This window comes from Mandrillus leucophaeus, unplaced genomic scaffold, assembly GCF_000951045.1.
Source record: "Mandrillus leucophaeus isolate KB7577 unplaced genomic scaffold, Mleu.le_1.0 Scaffold1433, whole genome shotgun sequence".
Classification (NCBI taxonomy): Eukaryota; Metazoa; Chordata; class Mammalia; order Primates; family Cercopithecidae; genus Mandrillus; species Mandrillus leucophaeus.
The window spans coordinates 141506-161855 of NW_012101403.1; the positions used below are offsets into that span (position 1 = coordinate 141506).

Below are 20350 nucleotides of genomic sequence, written 5' to 3' on the forward strand. Positions count from 1 at the left end.
TGAAACTGGATCCTTTCCTTACTCCTTATACGAAAATTAATTCAAGATGGATTAGAGACTTAAATGTTAGACCTAATACCATAAAAACCCTAGAGGAAAACCTAGGTAGTACCATTCAGGACATAGGCATGGGCAAAGACTTCATGTCTAAAACACCAAAAGCAACGAAATAAAGACTTTCTCAGACAAATAAATATTGAGAAAATTTGTTGCCAGTAGCCCTGCCTTGCAAGAAATATCAAAAGAAGTTCTTTAGAGAGACGAAAAATAACATAGGTCAGAAACTCTCATCTACCTAAAGGAAGAGCATGGAAGATGGAATAATTGAAGGTAAAACGAAAATTTTTATTTTTCTTTGTCTTAATTGATCTAACAGATAACAGTTTGTTCTAAATAGCTATAGCAACAATGTATTTGATTATGTATGCCTATGTATATATTATATATGTGCTTATGTATGTTCATATATAAGTAAAATGAATGACAGCAATGACACAAGGGATGGAAGGGAGGAATTAGGATAGAAGGGAGAAATAGAATTGTTATTATAAGGTACTAACACTTCCCCTGAAATGGTATTGTGTTAATTGAAAGTGGGCTTAGATTATTTGTAAATGTATATTGCAAAATCTAGGGCAACCACGGAAAAAAGTCAAAATTAAAAAAAAGGAAAAAAAGAAAAAGAAATGGTGTAAATGTGGTATTAAGAAGTCTGGAGAGGGATAGCAGAATACATAAATAAAAGAGTTAGAAAATGATTGTCTTTGGGAAGTTGGAGTTCGTGAAAGACTGGGGACTGTTGCTTTCCATGTGACTAATTTATGAAACTATTTTCTTTTTAAAACTATATACATGTATAACTTGGAGAAATGTAAAACTAAACAACAAAAAACAAAACGGATAAAAGCAATTGTATTTATGTTAAATCCCAAGTCTGAGTTTTTTTGAGTCAGAAACTTCCCTTAGGTCAGGAACTTATGGCCAAATGCTAATTTGTATAGCACATAGTCTGGTGAATAATATTTTGATAAAAAAACACAAATGATTGAAATTATGCCCAAACTTTAGTATCTTTATTTTAAACGAGTATTTCTTAAACTGCGAAATAAGTTTCTCCAGAAAAGATGGGAAAGTTTTCAGTTTGTTAGAGAAAGAAATAATTGAAGAAAAGACTACCATTTGCCACTACGTGATAGCCACACTTTACCTGGTAACGTCTAGAAACTTACCTGAACAGAAGAGCATCATCTGTTAGAAATTTTGGCAAATTGGAGTCTCGTAAAGCTCTTATCAACACCACATCTTCATTTAGGTTTGGGTTTTCTCTTTTTAAAGATCTAAATTTAAAGGAATATTTTGGAATATTTAAAGGCATATCACAAGAACATAAGGTTGAATGTGACTTTCTAAACCTGTAGGGAGGGCAGAGACCTTCCCCTGAGGATTCCTGCTAGAAGGAGAGGATCATTTTCCCTTGTGTGCTCAGCGTTCATCTCCATCAGAGCACACTGACAAGTCCTGCAATGGCTATGCAGCCTTGAAGAGAATGACAAGGACATCTTCTCAACATCCTCCCCAATCCCGATGTTATTCAACCTGAATTTATAGTTCCTTGAATACATCATGATGATTCCTATGTCTATGATTTTCTTTTCAGTCTGCCCAGAATATCTTGCCTTGTTCTTTGCCTGCTCTTATTTTTCCCCTCAAAACTCAGCCCAGTGGCTCCCTTTGCTAGAAAGCTCCTGTCCTCTATCCTCCTTCTCAGTGAACCTTGGGTGGGTGCAGCCCTGTTGCTGCCCTCCCTGCATTACAGCTACATGATTGCACATTGGTCTGTCTCTGTGACTCACTGGACTAGTTGTGCTCCTTCAGTGCAAGTGTATCTCAACTTCTTAGTATTCCTAGTCCTTAAATGGCCATCCTGTAAAGAGGGGACATACTATATCTGAGAGGTTAAAAGATAGAACAGAGGGTAGAAAAGTGCAGGGAGATTCGTGCAGAGCCCAGTGATGCAGGAGCCAGGCAGAGGGTTCCTGGATGTGCAGAACCTGAGCCAATGAGTCATGGCCTGAAAGGAAGGACTAGAGATAAAATAGGTCTCCTCAGAGGCTCTGGACAAGTTGGGGATTCCAGATATAGTAGTTTCAAGAAATTATAAAGAGAAAAGTTGGGGCCTGAGAAGAGGAAAGACTCTTTCTTTACTAGATACTAGAAAAAAGTTTAGGCTTGGGCTATATTATAAAGACAGAGATGAAATCTAAGACATAAGCTGAACTGAATTGGAATGATGAAGTTTCTTTAAACTCCTGAGGCTTTCTCAGGCAACATGTATGACTGGCTTTGTTGCATATGCATAACAGACTGTGTGTCTTTTAAGTCTAGTCATACCATCTTAAGGTAGTAAAGGCTTTTGTAAACAAAAACCCAGTGTTTGAATTTGAGTTCAGGGGAAGTTAATGTTCTCCAAAGCCTAGTTGGAGATCAGTTTCCATCGAGGAAAACCATGTTAGGACTCACAGTGAAGAACTGTCATGGGATGAGGAGAGACAGCCTGTGTCACTTTGTCATAGGAGCGTCAAGGTAAGAATGATGACAACAGCAGCAGCCAACATTTACTAATCACTGACTGTATGAGAGCCTTTCCTGAGTTACCCATTCAGTGCATTTGATCACATGGTTTGGGATTTCACTCGACTACTTTGGTTTCTTACCCAGCCATGACCAAGACAGACTTCACAGCTCTCATGCCAAAGTCGTAGTGATCCTGCTGAGACAGCTGCTCACTGCAAAGCTTATACATTTGAGTCATTTTTCTTGCTAATATTTTACTGGATTCAAATCCTTCAGAATATAGAATTACCTAGAATAGAAAAAATAATGCAATGCTTATTACATTGTATTGATAACAATGTATTAGCATGATACCAACATAGTAAAAATTGACTCTAAGCATTATACCTTCCCAAGTTGTTATGTCCTTTAATAAAGAAACATAAAAATTGAAGGGAAGAAGGCTTTCTGTGCCACAGGAAACTGGAAGGCAGAATATTGTATGGGGATACCTAGGCACTGATTCTGTTTTCCATCTGTAGATGAAGATGTAGCTTTGGGAACATTTGGTTCAAGGAACAGAAGAGCCCAGCTTTTGAAAATGTTCCCATCGTGAAAGTTGGATGGTGTCATTAGGCCTGAGCACAAAAGCAACAACTGAGCTTCTCTGATCCGACAGGAACACCACCCTAGTGGAAGGTGATTGCTACTAGCTCTCTTAGTTTCCTGAGGAGTCAAGGGAAGCCATGCAAAGATTGTCAGCCTCTCCTCTGCCTTTCTTCTGACAAGTTTCTGCAAACTTGATTAAATGAATCAGATGATGCTTAGTGTCTTTGACAGTGGAGCTGGATGCAGACCCTTTTTTCTATGTATAATCTGCCTGAAACACTGCAGTTGGCTTCAGATGCAGAATTTAGAATGAGGCCGAGTTCTTACTGGTGTCTGTTTTGTTTACAGACCTATCCCTGCTGATTAGCACAGTGCTCTGCACACAGTAGGTGATTAAAAATATTTACTGACAGGCTGGGTGCAGTGGCTCACGTCTGTAATCCCAGCACTTTGGGAGACTGAGATGGGTGAGTCACTTGAGGTCAGGAATTTGAGACCAGCCTGACCAACATGGTGAAACTCCATCTCTACTAAAAATACAAAAAATTAGCCGGGCATGGTGGCAGAAGCCTGTAATCCCAGCTACTCAGGAGGCTAAGGCAGGAGACTTGCTTAAACCTGGGAGGCAGAGGTTGCAGTGAGCTGAGATAGTGCCATTGCACTCCAGCCTGGGTGACAGAGCCAGACTCTGTCTCAAAAAAAAAAAAAAAAAAAAAAATACTGACAACAGAATCTAATTCATTTAAACTCTAAAAATAATAGGAATAGCACTCAGAAGACTAGACTTTTAAATTTGTCCAATCCATTACTGAGTAACATAACAATAGGACAAAGCATGAGATGTGGACAACATGTTGGACTGGGCTCTCAGCTTGGTTTTCTTCCTACCAGGTTGGGACACTGAGCAAGTCATTTATTGTCTCTGTTTGCAGAAAGGGTCAAGAGTAAAGATACTACCTGCCTTACCTGCCCCCCACCCCACCATGCCCACAGTGGGTATGGCAGACCCCTGAGCTGCCGTAAGCATTATACTAATTGACATAGTTTTGATATTTATCCCCGCCCAAATCTCACATTGGATTATAATTCCCAGTGCTGAAGGTGGGGGCTGATGGGAGGTGTCTGGGTCATGGGGGTGGATCCTGGATCCCTCATGGCTTGGTGCTGCTTTGCAATAGTAAGTGAATTCTGAGATCTGGTCATTGAAAAGTGTGGGGCACCCCCCAACCCACTCTTTCTCTCTTGTTCCTGTTTTCACTATGTGCAGTGCCTGCTCCCACTTCACCTTCCACCATGAGTAAAACCTCCTTAAGGCCACCCTAGAAGCCAAGTAGATGCCAGCACCACACTTTCTGTACAGCCTGCAGAACCACGAGCCAATTAAACCTCTTTTCTTTATAAATTACCCAGTCTCAGGTATTTCTTTATGGCAATGCAAGAAAGACCTAATACACTAATATAGGTTGTAATTTTTCTAATGATAGGATTTGGAACAGTCTATTCTATTCTTAAGCAATTACTTTTACTTCACATAGAAGAATATTTAAAATTAGCTGTTATCACAGAAATTTTCTGAGAAATTCCATCCTAAAGGGGTAGTGTCCCTTCTTAAGAAATGCAGCATTGAGCACACAAGGGGCCTTCTGGAGTCCTAAAAATGCCTTATATTTTGGTGTTCGTGGTCACACAGATGAATGCATGTGTAAGAATTCACTGAGCGACACCCTTATGAGCTGTGCTCTTTATTGTGTATAAATTATACCTCAATAAAAAGTGCCATGAAAAATATGTGTAACATTTAGCTGGATGTAGTACCATGTGCCTGTAGTCCCAACTACTCAGAGGCTGAGGTGGGAGGATTGCTTGACCTCTGTTTGGTTCCAGCCAGGGAAGCCTAGTGAGACCCTATTTCTTTTTTTTAAAAAAGTGTAAAATTTAAATATATCAATTATTTTTTAAAAAATTATTTTATTATAATTAATTAAATATTTATTTATTTATTTTGAGACTGGGTTATGAGACTGGCTAATTTTTATATTTTTGGTAGGGATGGGATTTCACCATGTTGCCCAGGCTGGCCTCTAACTCCTGGACTCAAGCAATCCTCCCGCTTTGGCCCCCCAAAGTGCTGGGATTACAGGCCTGAGCCACTGTGCTTGGTCAAATACATCAATTTTTGGCTAGCATTTAAATTCTTGGCTATTTAAAGCCCGTTTAAATAGAAAGATGCCTAAGTGGATACAGAAAAAACAAACATGATTATAAATAATTAATTTGTTAATGATTACTATTTTTTGACTAAGTTGATACAGACTTATAAGCCCATCTCCACCCACCTCATAGTGAGGAGGCTACTACTCAACATCCCTTGACTCCAGTAAAAAATAATGTGCAAAGAGAAATAAAAATAATCTGTGTTTTTGTAACTAATCCAGACATTTTAATTCCTAGAGAGGAACTGAAAAACCCCAATGAACTGGTTAATTAAACTCATTGATTCTTTCCAGTTTTAGGGGCCTATCATATTCCAGATATCATTCTGGGTATTACGGATATAGCAGTAAACAAACAAACATGCAGGACTTAACACTCCATGTGATAACAATCGTATCTACACTTAATAATGTATAACCATTACTTGTGGCATTCATAAAGGAAACTTTGTACCTTGGTAGAATTGAATGGTAAATAAAAGAAACAAGTTTACATTTCTGCTGCTTTATAATGTGATGCTCACCTCTGCAATCAAGGCATAATTTGGAACCATCATCGCAAATGGTCTAAACAGGGCTTTCAAATTATCTGGCAATTCAGTTCTGCCTGCATAGCCAGGATTCATTGTGATGAAGGCTGCACAAGTCATCACCAACTTTATTTCCCGCCCCTCAAACATGAATCTAGAGAGCTGTTCGAAGATAAAATATATGTTAACACTCTTCCAGACACTTGTAAAATTTTTCACCTTAATTATCACTCGAATGCAAGACTCATGTAATGAAGCACTAAAGCAAAGACTACTGAACACCATTGTTGGACAACAGGGAACATTTCTGATTCTGTCCTGTCTATTTCCAATATCTTCTGGGCTCTGTGTTTCCTGATTTCTGCCTCCCTGCACCTGACTTGCCCAAATTGTCTCTTCCTTCCTAGTCAAGTCCTGAAATCTTCTAGGTCTGAATATTTACTGAGCCTCTTCAATTCAACTTTCTATTTTTTTTGAGACAGGGTCTTGCTTTGTCTCCCAGATTGGAGTGTAAGTGGCATGATCAGAGCTCACTGCAGCCTTGACATCTCAGGCTCAAGCAATCCTCCCACCTCATACCTCAGCCTGCCAAGTAGGTGGGACCACAGGCATGCCCTGCCATGCCCCACTAATTTTAAATTCATCTTGGACTTACTGACCATTAAACCTTCTCCACTCCCACTTTCTGGTATTCCCCAAGAAATTTCAATCTAATCTTAGTTCTTGAATTGTTGAGGCCCCACTGTCACTGTTTTTGTCACCACCCCTTCACTTTTACTTAACAACAAACACTTGTTGAGTGCCTGTTGCAAGTGAGGCAGTAGGTGAGGCATGGATGCACACAGCTGAAGGAGCCTCACTCTTGAGATCACCAGAAACTCCCAGGCTTGCTGTCTGCAATCAACCTGGAAGCCACGACCACACAGTGCAACACATGCTACAGTGCAGGTGTGTGCAAAGCCCATGGGGGCAGTAGGCAACCTGCTTGGGATCTGAAGAAGGAAGAATGATGTTTCAGGTGAAGGAACAGGGGCAGCCATTCCAGGAAAAGTGAGCAGGAGCAAGAAACAACACTGCATGTTCCAGAAATGACCGGCAATTTACTTTGCTAAAGGGCAAAGTTCCAGAAAGCATAGCTAAGCTGGGCCTGAGCATCAGGAGTCTTGCACACTAAACTAAATAATTTAGATTTTGTCCCATGTTTGTGGGGAAGCAGTGAAGACTTTTAAGCAGAGTGATAGGATTGAAGTTGGCAGCAGAGAGGTTGGACAGGCTACAGACAGGGAGATTAGTAAGGAATGATCACTGGGGACATGATGAGAGCCAGAATTCAAGAGGTGTAAGTGGGGAGGAGAGGCATCTAGTAAATAAAATTAACAGGATTTGGTGATGGCTTAGATTCTGGGATTGACAGTGATGGGTCAAATCCAAGGTGAGTTCCAGGTTTCTAGTTGGGCCACTAGATGAAGGTGCTATCAACAGACATGAGGAATACAGGGAAGATCAGGATGGAGTAGGGCACATTTGGATGGTACAACTGGAGACCTTTTCTGCTGCTGCTGAATGATTGCTTGTGCTAGCAAACCTCTCAATTTCTGTGGTTTAGTTTATCTATTTCAAGTTATATACCCCACTCCAACGGTCTTATTTGGCACTGGCAGCTTGAGGACGAGGCTGGTTATCTGCAGATGCTCTCCTGTCTTTCTCTGCCCTCACGTGGCTGCTCTCCAGGGGGCAAAGCTTCAGTTCCGCCTCTACTCTCTCTGGTCCCCGTCCCCTTACTCCATATACTTTGCTGTCACTGAACTGCTCAACTAGATGATAATAACTTGCATAATATAGAGTACGCTATCTCTCTATTTAAAGACCTTGCATTTAATGTAGGCCTCCCCAGAGTATGCAGGAACATGAGGGTGTCCAGGTAAGGGAGCTTAGACTTTAGGGTCTGATAATTTTTGATGTATATGAAAATAGTTTTTAAACTTTGAATTCTTTTCACCTATTACCTTGGGGGAAATGACATATACTTCACATAGGTTTGGTGTAAGATGAAACAAGTGTGAGCACATACCACAATAACTTACACAATTTAGTAGCTCACTATAGTCCAAGTCATGATTGCTTTTGATTAGTTATATAGTTCGCTTTTTTGCAGAGGGCGATAATCAAAATATTTAACAACTCTTATCAGGGCACCTTCCAACGAGATAGCCTCTGCCTCTGGAGCTAGAGCTGAGTCCAGAGTCCCCCGTGCTGTGCCAGGATGAACCCTTACTGGTGGATCGAGAGGAGGTCTGGCGCTCTTTGGAAAGGGCCAAGGGAGTAGTGGGGGCCCTCACAGGGCTGGGAGCAGTGCTGTTTTGGTTTGTAGAGGCTGTACACCAGTGCTGCCCATTGTGACCAGATCTCCAAAGGTCAACACAGAGTGGTAGAGACTTGGTCCCAGCCTTCATTGCCATTCGCTTCTGAATATGAAATTCCTTCTCTAGAGGCATGCTTATAAGGGGCTCAAACAAATTTTAAATAATAGGACCACTCAGTATCTTCATCTCACCCCATATTCCTTGGATTTTTCCAGTCCAGTGAGCTCTGGAGAGCCAAGTCCCCTTGAGCTCCCCAGGATTCCTCCCTAACATTTTCAGCATCTCCTTCCTAAAATGTAACATTCTGTGAGTTAATGACAAACTTAAGGATTGCTACCTTGAAAGTCGATTGCCCAGTGCCTTACCTTTGCCGCTTTGGCGTTCCTAATGGTAATGAGTTGCTGCGCAATGACGGACAGAACTTCTACGTCAATTCGATTAAATTCATCAAAGCAGCACCAGGCCCCTGACTGTGCCAAGCCACTGAAGAAGCGCCCCATCATCTGAAATCAAAATAAAGCAGTTCAACTTTGCATTGCGTAGTTCAACGCCTTCAAAAATTAAATTTTGAGCTGAAATATTAAAGAAAAAAGAGATGGTATCTGCAAATAAGCGATAGTTTTATGTGAATACGGGTCTATGTCAGAAGTAAACACTTTTCTACAAGAGGAAATATGTTTCTGAGTCTCTCTAAGTGATTTGAATCTGTTTTATTTTTAAACAAAATGACAATCTGACCAATTTTCCTTCTTGTTTATAACCTCCACTCACCTCTGCAAATACTTGACAGATTCTCAAATAATCTAACACATGGAACATACAAACTTAAGGACTTTAAAAAAACTTGCAAAATTTTACTAATGGAAGCTTTCATTGTCTTTAGAAGGTATTCTACATGGTGGACACACACAAGGACTACTGAGCAGAAGGCACACCTGTGCAGATTATGGCAGCGATTCTTAATTTCTTCTACAGCAGAATCCTAATGGTGGAGGAAAATGAGAACGTACCATCTAAAGTGTGGCATTTCTTTTGGGCACTTGAGATATTGGTTAAGCATGTGTATAAATCTTGCGTTATACCATATCTATCTCTTTAGTAGTAGAACTAATGGTTTTAAAATTTCAAGGTGGTCAACTGAACACATACTACTTCTTCCGCTTCCTCTGATTCCCACAAATCACAGAAAGACTGATAGATCTGTGTGCATATCTCTCTCCTTTTCTGTGTCCACACTTATACCTGTACCTGCTTGATAAAAACATAATGGAAAGGGAAACCAGCAGGAAGAAAGTTTTGAAAAAAAAAAAAGCTGGAACATGTAAAGTATAGGGAAACAGATTGTCCAACTGAGAACAGAGAATTGCAGTTCCAAAACAGAGGGAGGGGAGTAATGCCCTTCATGAGGCCTCCAAGAAATTCCAAACCCAATATCAATACATGCAAGTTGGAGTACATGCAACATGAATACATACATGTAGAAAAGCAGACATAGGCTCTACAGAAATATTTGGAAATTAGGCAAAGATCCACACTTGGAATGATTGGGTCTATGGGTCCTTCCTCTCTCTGTTCTTCCTTCCTCTCACCCCAAGTAGAGTAAACAGGGCTCTTGAGATTTTAGTGCTGACATCCCCACCAGGCTAAAACGAAGGACTGCCTCATAAACAAAGGGGGAGATCTGCCTTGGGGAGATATTAATATTAGGAGATACTGGGAGATGACATTATGCTTGGGAGATAAGGTAAGTAGAGACAAGGAGAGAAAGATGGTTCCAGACTTCCACTTCAGTCACTGAGATTCAAAAATAATAAAAGAAAGTGAAACCCACTGAAATGTACTACATTAGAAGGAAAATCCTTATTATTTGGCATTCGATGTGGGCTTTCTCACTTACTGGCTGCTTGGTGTGCGTACATTCTATGGAGAAGCCTGCTGGCTACACATTCTATACTCCCACAGAGCTCTTGGTAGCTCTTTCATTCAAGGAAGGGGCATTTGGGGGAAACAAGTTGTTTACACTAATTAAATTAGTCCTTCATCTGTCCTTACGAACCAATAGGTGAAGATTAAAGAAAGAGAAGGAATGAGAAGAATAAACTAATGAGCAACTTTGGAGAAAGTGGAGATAACTTAGGGAGCAGAAAGTAATTTTACAAAATTGAAATGGAATCCTCAGAGAGATTTGGGAGGGAAACATATTCCTAAAATAAAACAAGATACTCTAAAAAAAGAAATTAGTCAGAGATAAGAAACAGTCCCTGGAAATTAGTAATAATATAGCCAAGGTAAGAGAAGTTGAATGAACTCATAGAATGATAGTACTAAATGATACTCATGGACAGTACTAAAGACCAAGTTGGTGTTCTGTACAACAAAGCTGCGGAATGCTTCCATATTGTAGGGGAATGGTCTTCATACTTAGGATACATGTAAGTCCTGGCATACGTGGAGACTTCCCAAGGGATACTTATGAACAGACAGTTTTAAAGGAAGTAAGAAAGAAAATTCCAGATCTTGATCTGTGACACAGACTTTTTGCTAATATTTTTCTCTTTGAGAACATGTCTGTGGTCATGATGGTTCTTCACTTCCATTTGCTCTTCAAAAATGACCCTCTCTCTCTGCCACTCCTGCCTCTGCAGTTTGTGCCTGGCTGAGGAGGAGAGTGGGGGGTTTGAAATCCAGCCCTGACATGGCTGCTGACTTGGTGAACGTGTGCCACAGGTGTAGAGGCTCAGCAGATGATACTAGCAGGCTTGCTCTTATTCAAACCAGATCTTACGATGGTGCATTGCCCCAGGATGCAAAAACCTCCAGGGTGCCAAACAAAGGAGCAGTTCCAAATATTGATCATGAATGCAGGAAAGCTTGCAATAACTGGCTGGTTAACAAATACTTTTTCGAGTCAGGTGATCTCCAATTCTTCGTTTTCAACAAAAGTGAAGGACAGGGTCAATGCCTACAGGCCAAAGATAACCAGGAACATACCTGTAGTTAGACACAACTGGGTTTACCACTCGTTGCAACAAAGGAGACCACACTCTGTGGGAAACCAAGGTTTCTCTCAGTAAAAGGATATCAGGAGGACTTGTCACAGGATTTGGGCTGTGTTAGAAAATTCTGGGGGTCAGTGAAGAAGGGTTTTGCTCTATTAGTTTTTAAGAGCTACTATAACAAATTGCCATAAACTGAATGGCTTAAAGCAGCAGAAATTTATTCTCTCACAGTTCTAGAGACTAGAAGTCTGAAATAAAGGTATCAACAGAGCCATGCTCATTCTGAAGGTTCTGGGGTGTAGGATTCTTCCTTGCCTCTTGGTAGCTTCTAGTGGTTGCCGGCAACCCTTGGGATTCCTTGGCTTCTTGTACTGCTTCACTCTGATCTCTACCTGCTGTGTATCTTCACTTGGCTGCCTTCTCTCTCTCTGTCTATATCCACATTTTTCTCTTCTTACAAAGGCACTAGTTAGTTATTTGATTAGGGCCTGTAGAATTCCAGTATGGCCTCATTTTAAACATCTGAGTCTTTACAAATGTAAAGACTCAAATTAGGTAACATTCAGATACTAGGCATGAGGTCTTGAACATATTTTGAGGGGACACAATTCAACCCACAATATTGTGGATTAGGTGCTGATAGGAAGCAGGGGCAAATTTATGATGGATATCATAATCATATTATACAGGAGGCTGATGGATAGCTGGCTGAGGCTATCATTGGTAAAGGTGAAGCAGTTACACAGCTTAGCCTGGAGAGGGAGATATTAGACTATTTTTTGTGGTTTGGACAGCATTCTTGTGTGTTCTCAGACACGATTATGGCATCTCATTCCATAATGGATGCATCATGACCTGGTCTGTAGTTGGTGGCCTGTGAAATTGTTTGTGTTCTACCGGAGAAGCAAATAGTCTGAGTCAGGTTGGCTCTCAGCTGATAGCGGTCAGGGGTTATTTTGTTTTGTTTTGTTTTTCAGAGATGAATTGTGTAGCAATTAATTGATTAGAAATAAGTTTTGGTGTTATTTCTATCATTTTATTTTGTGATGATTTCTATTAAAAAATCTTTATTTTGAAAAATTTCAAACATACACAAGAGGTGAAAGAAGGTATATGTCACCCAGCTTAACAATTACTAACATTCTGCTATTTTCAAAATACTCTCCAACATTTTTTGTTGTTATTTTAAAGCAAACCCTAGACATCATATTATTTCACAATAACCTCTGTAACACATAAAAACCCCCAAATTACCCATATCAATACTGCTAACCTACTCAAAGAAAAACCCAATAATTATTTAATATCTTGTTCAATTTTCCTCAATCGTACTGATATTGTCTTTTTACAATTGGTTTGTTCCGATAAAGATACAAGCAAGGTACAAACATTGCATTTGGGTACTGTGTCTCTTAAATCTCTTTAAATTTATAGCAGTTTCCTGAATCCTCTCTCTTTTATGCAATTTATTTTTGAAGGTCTGTAAGTTATTTTCCCTATAGAATTCCCCTGATTCCATATTTAGCTGATTGTATTCTTGTGGTGTTAACACATTCCTTTATCTCATACACCTGTACTTCTTGAAAACTGGTATTTAAATCTAGAGACTCCATTAGATTCATTAGGTTGAAGGTAAATTTTTTGAACAGGAATAATTCATAGCTTATATATCATAACAGGAGATACGTATTTTTTGATTGTCAAAGTTGTGATTGATCAGTGGATTACTATCCCGATTCGTCCATTATAAAATTTCCAATTAGTCTTTAGTGGTTTTAGCAATGATGGTATACCATTTCATACTCCTCAGACTGACAGCAGTTATGGAACCTGACAGCATGGGCACGGATGTGGCGCATAGGCAGCTTTTATACACTTGCAGGGGGAGTATAAATTACCACAATCATGGAAGAAGCATTTGTCCTTATTGAGTCAATATGATACGTATATGTACCTTGAGACCAACTCCTATATTCCAAGCCGGATAAACCATGCACCCATTCACCCGGAGGCCTGTGTAATAATGCTTATTGCAGCATTGCTTACAGTAGCAAATACTATATTAGAAACAACCCAAATACCTATCAGAAGAAAAAAACCATAAAAACAGAGCAGTGAAAATGAATTTAAAAAAATAGAGCTATAGTATTAGCCTGGATGAATCTCATAGACAAAGTGCTCAGTGGAAAAACCAAAATGTAGAATGTAGCACACAAAATGGTGCTATGTTTTAAATTTAGGACTACACACATACATATGCACACATGTGAATGATAGCCCCCAAATTCAGAATAGAAGTTATCTCTGGCGAAGAGAGACAGAGGATTTCAAGTGCGCTGGTAACATTTTATCTCTTAGCTGGGAGGTGGCTAAGTAGATATTCAATATTTTATTCTTTATATCTTTTTATGTTTCTAAATTTGCATAAAATATGTACTTTTTAAAAAAAAGGTAGAGAACATTTGACTTGAATCAAAAGACGTGTTCAAATTCTTTTCTCTGCCATTTTCTAGTGGTGACTGCTGGCGAGTTACTTCACTGTCCAAATCTCACTCCCATCTGTGCAATGATGACAACACCTATCAAAGAGGACTGTTGGGAAGGTAAATCAGATAATATGCCTTCTCCTGAGTCTAAACACAAAGTCTCAGCCCAGTGCTTGAGTGTTTCGTTTGCTTTTTGTAGAAAGGAAGAGTTTCAAAGGAGACCAAATCCAGAGGAAAACTTTAGGGCAAGAGAGTTCCTGGAGGAGCAGGAACTAGGTCTTAGGAAAGGCAGCACATCTGACCAGGGATCTGCAGGGTAACCTCCTTCTGCCCAAATCTCTCCTCTCTCTTACAAAGTTGTCAGGAACCGGAAAAAGCAGGTAGAGAAAACAGGAAAATGGGACTGGTCAGAGCCCTGGGGAACATCCACACATGGAGGGACATTTAAGGCAGAAAAGAATAGCCTCTGGAGACAATCTCGTTTTGCTTAGAAAGCTTATGTTGCAGAAACCCTTAGAGGATACCATTCCTCTTTCTCTGGAAACTGCGTACCACATCTAACTCTCAACAGCCATCCATGCCTGTATGAGTCAGACTATACCCTCTTCTTCTGGCTATTGCTTATGAATCTAGGGGTGATCACTTGAACCCACTTTGCCAGTTAGAATTCTACTTTCAAAATTTGAAATATGACCCTGCTGTTTTCTCTGCAAGGCTCTAGAGAGAAGGCTCTAAAGTTCCCAATGCCAAGGAGTTGGCTGCCCTCGTTCCTACTCAGCCTGAGTCATGCTCAACTCTTCTCTGGATTCCGTGAGATATCCCACTATCTAAGTAACCTTTCAATAAGTTTATTTTTTCTTATTGTTGCTTAAAATGTAAAATAAGTGCGTTTATGTGTTTAGCAATCTAAACAAATACAAGAAAATAGCAACAAGCAAGAGAAAATATGAGCGTATTTAAGAGAAGTGGAGAACAGAAGTAGGAGGCCCAGAGCAGAGAACAGAGACAAAATGATAAGCAAAGAAGCAATAAAATAAGGTCTCACTAGGCTGACAAGACATATTTTTCCCATTAAAGAGCTTCCCAAAATGACAAACCAAATGAATAAAGAAAATTATCTTATGTAGACACATCCTGGTAGATTTTCACAATACCGAGGATCAAGAGAAAATCCTATAAGCTGCCGGAGATAGAGAGGAAGCAAAATATTACCAAACCTCCAAAATTTATTAAGCCATGATCAATTTTATCATTAGCAAAATGCATACTAGAAGACAGTGAAGTGAGGCCTTCAAAGGCAGGTGAGAAAATCATTTTAAACCTATAATTCCACCCTCTACAAATTATCAATCAAGTATGATGACTCAGTAAAGACAGAATATTTATAAACGTGAATGGGAAAAAAATTGCTCAAGGAAGTATTCCAACAAAATTAAAATGAAATATAAGAAAGATGCAAAACTGAAATACAAAGAACAGTGGCAGCTGAATCTACTCTAGAACAGTGGTTCTTAAATCTGAGTGTGCATCAGAATCACCTGGAAGTTTGTTTCAAAAAAGCCTCTCATTGCTGTGCTCCAGCTCCAACGTTTCTGATTAAGTAGGTCTGACATGGGGCTTTATAATTTGCATTTCCAACAAGTTGTCAGGTGACGCTAATGCTGTTGGTTCAGGGTTCATGCTCTCAGAACCACGGTCTAGGGCTTAGCTTCTCAAAGTGGACCAGTATCGATGTGCACCACCTTGGTGGATGTCAGAAATGCACAATTTCAGGCCCCACCCCAGACCTGCAGATCAGAATATGTAGTTTAATAAATATCTCCGGGTGATTCACAGCACACAGAAGTTAGAAAAATAATGGTTCTGGCTGGGTGCAGTGGCTCACACCTGTAATTCCAGCACCTTGGGAGGCTGATGTGGGCAGATCACGAGGTCAGGAGCTGGCCAAGATGGTGAAACCCCAACTCTACTAAAAATACAAAAATCAGCCGGGCGTGGTGGTGGGTGCCTGTAATCCCAGCTACTCAGGAGGCTGAGGCAGGGAACTGCTTGAACCCGGGAAGCGGAGGTTGCAGTGAGCCGAGATTGTGCCACTGCATCCTGGGCAACAGAGCGAGACTCCGTCTCAAAATAAAAAATAAAAAATAAAAAGTGAAAAATAAAAAATGAGAAAAATATTGGTTCTAGAAGAAGTGAACAAAGTGGAAAGAAAACACGATCCACTAACCCTGAAGCTTAGGACGTTTACTTTGAATGGCAGGGGTTTGTGATATATGTATTGATCTTTCTCTATGGGGCCAATTATTCTATTAAATTCCACTATGAACAGTCTTTGATATTATAAGTGCTGTATAAGGGATTTACATTTTTATGTTCAGCCCCCAGACAAAGCAATGAAGATATAATTTAGTTATAGAATAAAATACACATTTTATAAAATTTGACATGGTAAAAGTGAGGTTGAAACAGAAAGTCCAACTTCATTAGACACACAAAGTTGTGTCTAATAAAATCCTCATCTATTTAATGTGTTGGCAGATAGTGTCCAAAGTGGGTACATAAAAATATAGAAACAAATGTATGCTTTTACAGTTTAAATAGCAACCACCAGAAGAAAAAAAGCCAAACAAGGATTCCTGCAAATCCATGAGCTTTTTTTTAGGGGATCTGTGAGGCCAAAGTGTTTTCATAATAATACCAAGGTGTTATATACTTTTTTCACTCTCACTCTCTCATGAGAGTACAGAGTATGAAAAGACGTGGATACGATTTCAGTTTTTACATAGCAAATAACCTTTAAGAAACTAATATTTGTCAAGTTTTGGTGTAGTTCAAAGAAGAGTATAAACAATTAACTGAAAAAGTTCTTTAAAACATTCGTCTTTTCAGAGTCTATATCTATGTGAGGTTAGATTTTCTTCAAATGTTCAACCAAAAAAACATATCTCAACAGACTGAATGTAGAAGCAAATCGGAGAATCTGGCTGTCTTCTATTATGCCAAATATTAGCATAATAGCAATATTTTGAAAACATTAGAGATTTTCAAAAATATAAAAGGGGGACAATTTTTTTGTTTGGAAGTTTTCTCATTAATTTTTAAGAGTGTAAAGGGGTCCCATGACCAAAAAGTTTGAGAACCACTGCATTGAAAAACCTTACAGGAATTCTCACCTCCCACATATTTCACGTTCAATACACCATTCTCTGAATTGCCAATTTCCTACTGTAAGCTTAGTCCTTGTTCTTCATTTTCCCTGCTATTCTATCTTGTACCTCATCTCATTTCTTTCTTCTTACTGACATGTACAGATTTTTTTATTTTTTCATAAATAAAAAATTGATTTATCAATTGATTGATAATCATCCCCTGGCCTTGATTCTTATCCAGACTACCCAGACCACCATGTGTTGACTCTTCTCCCTTGCTCTATTTATTCCACTTTAGCCATTATTTGCCCCATTTCTTTTCTCTTGCTTGTCATCACTCCATTCTCGCCTTATTTTATTATGTCGTGTTGCAAATAGAGAAATACATATAAAACACTTAAATGTTAATATTCAGATGCAAGAACTGTACCTTGTAGTCCAAACCATCCGAACAGTTAAAGACCACACACTGGATGGCAAGAGCTTTTGCCAGATCTTTGGTAGTCTCTGTTTTCCCAGTGCCAGCAGGACCAGCTGGTGCACCCCCAAGGTCAAGCTGCAAAGCTCCCATGAGGCAAAGATAGCAGCGATCCTGAAGAAAGTAATAAATTATCAATATGAAGGGAACCAACTCTGGCCACAAATTAAGTCATTTCCTTTCTATGGGGGAAGGATTATAATTTTCTATGAAAAATAGAGCAACTGAAATACACCAAAAGATCCATGCACATAATTAAATAATGCAAATCTTTGCTTTACAGAGATGTATTCATAATAAATTCTTTCAAGAATTAATGTCATATGAAACTTTTCAAGACTTTTGATTGAAAAGCACTCTCAAGTCAATATTAACCTAAGTGATCAATAACTTACTGTGAGTGGAGTAATAACCAATCTTGGGCATGCACCCAAATATTCATAGCCGTAAGTGTACTGAGAGAGCGCCATTCTAGCCACACAATTATCCAGGTCTATATCCCAGTAATAGCGCAGTTGTCTCTGCCAGTCAAAAGACTCAACTGTCTCCACCTATATGTGATACACATATTACATTACATATACATATACACTCATTTCAGAAAGCAGTATATAATTTTAGTTAAATGAAACAGTTACCTTGGATTGAACAAGTTCAGTGACTATATCTCTTGCATGCACATCAATGGTAATCAATGCAGTTAGGATGTTTCTGTGTAATTTAGGAAGACTGCCTCGAACTATTGCAGCCAGGGCATTTAATCTCTACAAATAAAAAAAATTGTCATGGTGAATTTTCCAAGATCAGCTTACATATATATATTATCTCTTTCACCATTCAATTTGGAGAGACATTGCTAAAAACCAGCTAATTTTAAGAATCTATAATTTTGTGACCAAACAGGACAGTACTTTTATTTAATTCCCATGAGACTTCTGAGAACTATATACTGTCTTTACCCCTATTGTATATTTGAGGAAACTGAAGGTCAGAGAGCATAAGTAACTTGATGGCAGTCACACAGTTACGAAGTAGCAAAATGAGACCTGAGTAGACATTTGCCTCCAGAAAAGCCCATGTTCTTAACCACTATGTGATGATTTTCTAGAGGAGAGTGTCCTCCCTAAAAATTAAATGTGGTTAAAGGTGATACTCTTCAGTTTTAGGGGTGGTTTTCCCATTAATAATCAGAAAGTCTGAGCATTTTAACCTAGCCAATGTCTAGTTAAATGAAAAAATTTTCAGAAAGAGTTAGCTAAATTTTTACTTGATTTTTACCTAAATAATTAAATCTTTTTCAAAGAAGAGCAGCGCCTCTGAGGACTGTGCTGAAATGTCACTTGGGCCAACCCTGATGAGGGACCATCTCTACGTAGAGGCAAAGGAACTTTCTTTAGGGAGTCATTTCTCTTTTCTGAAGCTATGGAGATGAAATTTCTTTGAGGAATTTCATGAGAGTGCTTTCTCTTACTTCAATAAAGTTGTTTTATTCAATAAATAAATATTTATTGAATATTTACATACAAATATATATAAAGTTGTTTTATTTCAATAAAGTTGTTTTATTCAATAAATAAATATTTATTGAATATTTACATACAAATATATATAAAGTTGTTTTATTTCAATAAAGTTGTTTTATTCATAAGGTTGTTTCATTTTTCTGTTTTAAGGGTGAATCTTTAAAAATGTAGTATTACTTGGAAGTAGAATTGAATTTGGAGTTAAAGAGTTGGCTTAGGTCCTTATAAGATATACTATTTGTAAATATTTTCCTTTATTCCCCAGGTTGCCTTTTCACTCTGTTGATTGTTTCCTTTGTTGTGCAAAAGCTTTTAAGTTTGATGCAATCCCATGGATCTATTTGCCTTTTGTTGCTTGTGCTTTTGGTGTTATATCCAAGAAATCAATGCCAATGCCAATGTCAAAGCTTTTCCCCTATGTCTTCTTCTAGGGATTTTACAGTTTCAGGTCTTACACTTAAATCCTTAACCTATTTTGAGTTGATTTTTGTGTATGGTATAAGACAAGGGTCTAATTGCTCCTGCAACTTAATAAGCAAAAAACAAATAACCCAATTAAAAAATTAGCAAGGGAATAGAATAGATATTTATCAGAAAAATACATGCAAAGGGCTAACTGGGTATATGAAAAGATGATCAACATCACTAATCATAAGGGAAATGCAAATCAAAACCATAATGAGATGTCACCTCACAACTATTAGGGTGACTGTTATCAAAAAAACAAAAGATATCCCATGTTGGCAAGAGCGTGGAGAAAAGAGAACCCTGGTATGCTGCCAGAGGGAATATAAACATGGTGCAGCCGTTATGGAAAACAATATGCTGGCTCCTCAAAAAATTAAAAATGGAACTACCATATGACCCAGTAATCCCACTCTGGCACACATCCAAAAGAAGTGAAGTCAGGATCTGGAGGAGACTATCTGCACTCCTATGTCCATTGCAGCGTTATTCACAATAGCCAAAATGTGGAAATAACATAAGTGTCCATCAAAGGATGAACACAAAAAGACAATATGAGCTGGGCATGATTATCATGCCTGTAATCCAGCACTTTGGGAGACCAAGGCAGGAGGATCGCTTAAGGGAAGCTTTTGAGACCAGCCTGAGCAATACAGTATGACCCTGTCTCTACAAAAAATAATAATAATAAAAATAATTAGCTGGGTGCTACGATCACGTCCCTGCACTCCAGCCTGGGCAATGGAGTGAGATCCTGTCTCTTAAAAAAGAAAAAAATAGGGGCGGAGCAAGATGGCCGAATAGGAACAGCTCCAGTCTCCAACTCCCAGCGCCAGCGACACAGAAGACCCGTGATTTCTGCATTTTCAACTGAGGTACTGGGTTCATCTCACTGGGGAGTGCCGGACGATCGGTGCTGGTCAGCTGCTGCAGCCCGACCAGCGAGAGCTGAAGCAGGGCGAGGCATTGCCTCACCTGGGAA

The 20350-nt window shown here is 39.1% G+C and overlaps 1 protein-coding gene across 1 annotated transcript in view; it reads right to left on the reverse strand.

Annotated features, from left to right (window-relative positions):
* The window catches only part of DNAH6 (dynein, axonemal, heavy chain 6), a gene marked incomplete at its 3' end in the record, with an annotated part of 288388 nt that overhangs the window by 121990 nt on the left and 146048 nt on the right, over positions 1-20350 (reverse strand). The window contains exons 26-32 of the mRNA XM_011974268.1: positions 18019-18144; positions 17776-17931; positions 17333-17494; positions 8634-8771; positions 5900-6067; positions 2715-2863; positions 1230-1337 (exon numbers count right to left, since the gene is read on the reverse strand). Of these exons, the coding sequence (XP_011829658.1) occupies positions 1230-1337; positions 2715-2863; positions 5900-6067; positions 8634-8771; positions 17333-17494; positions 17776-17931; positions 18019-18144 (1007 nt within the window). The remainder of the gene's footprint in view (positions 1-1229; positions 1338-2714; positions 2864-5899; positions 6068-8633; positions 8772-17332; positions 17495-17775; positions 17932-18018; positions 18145-20350) is intronic.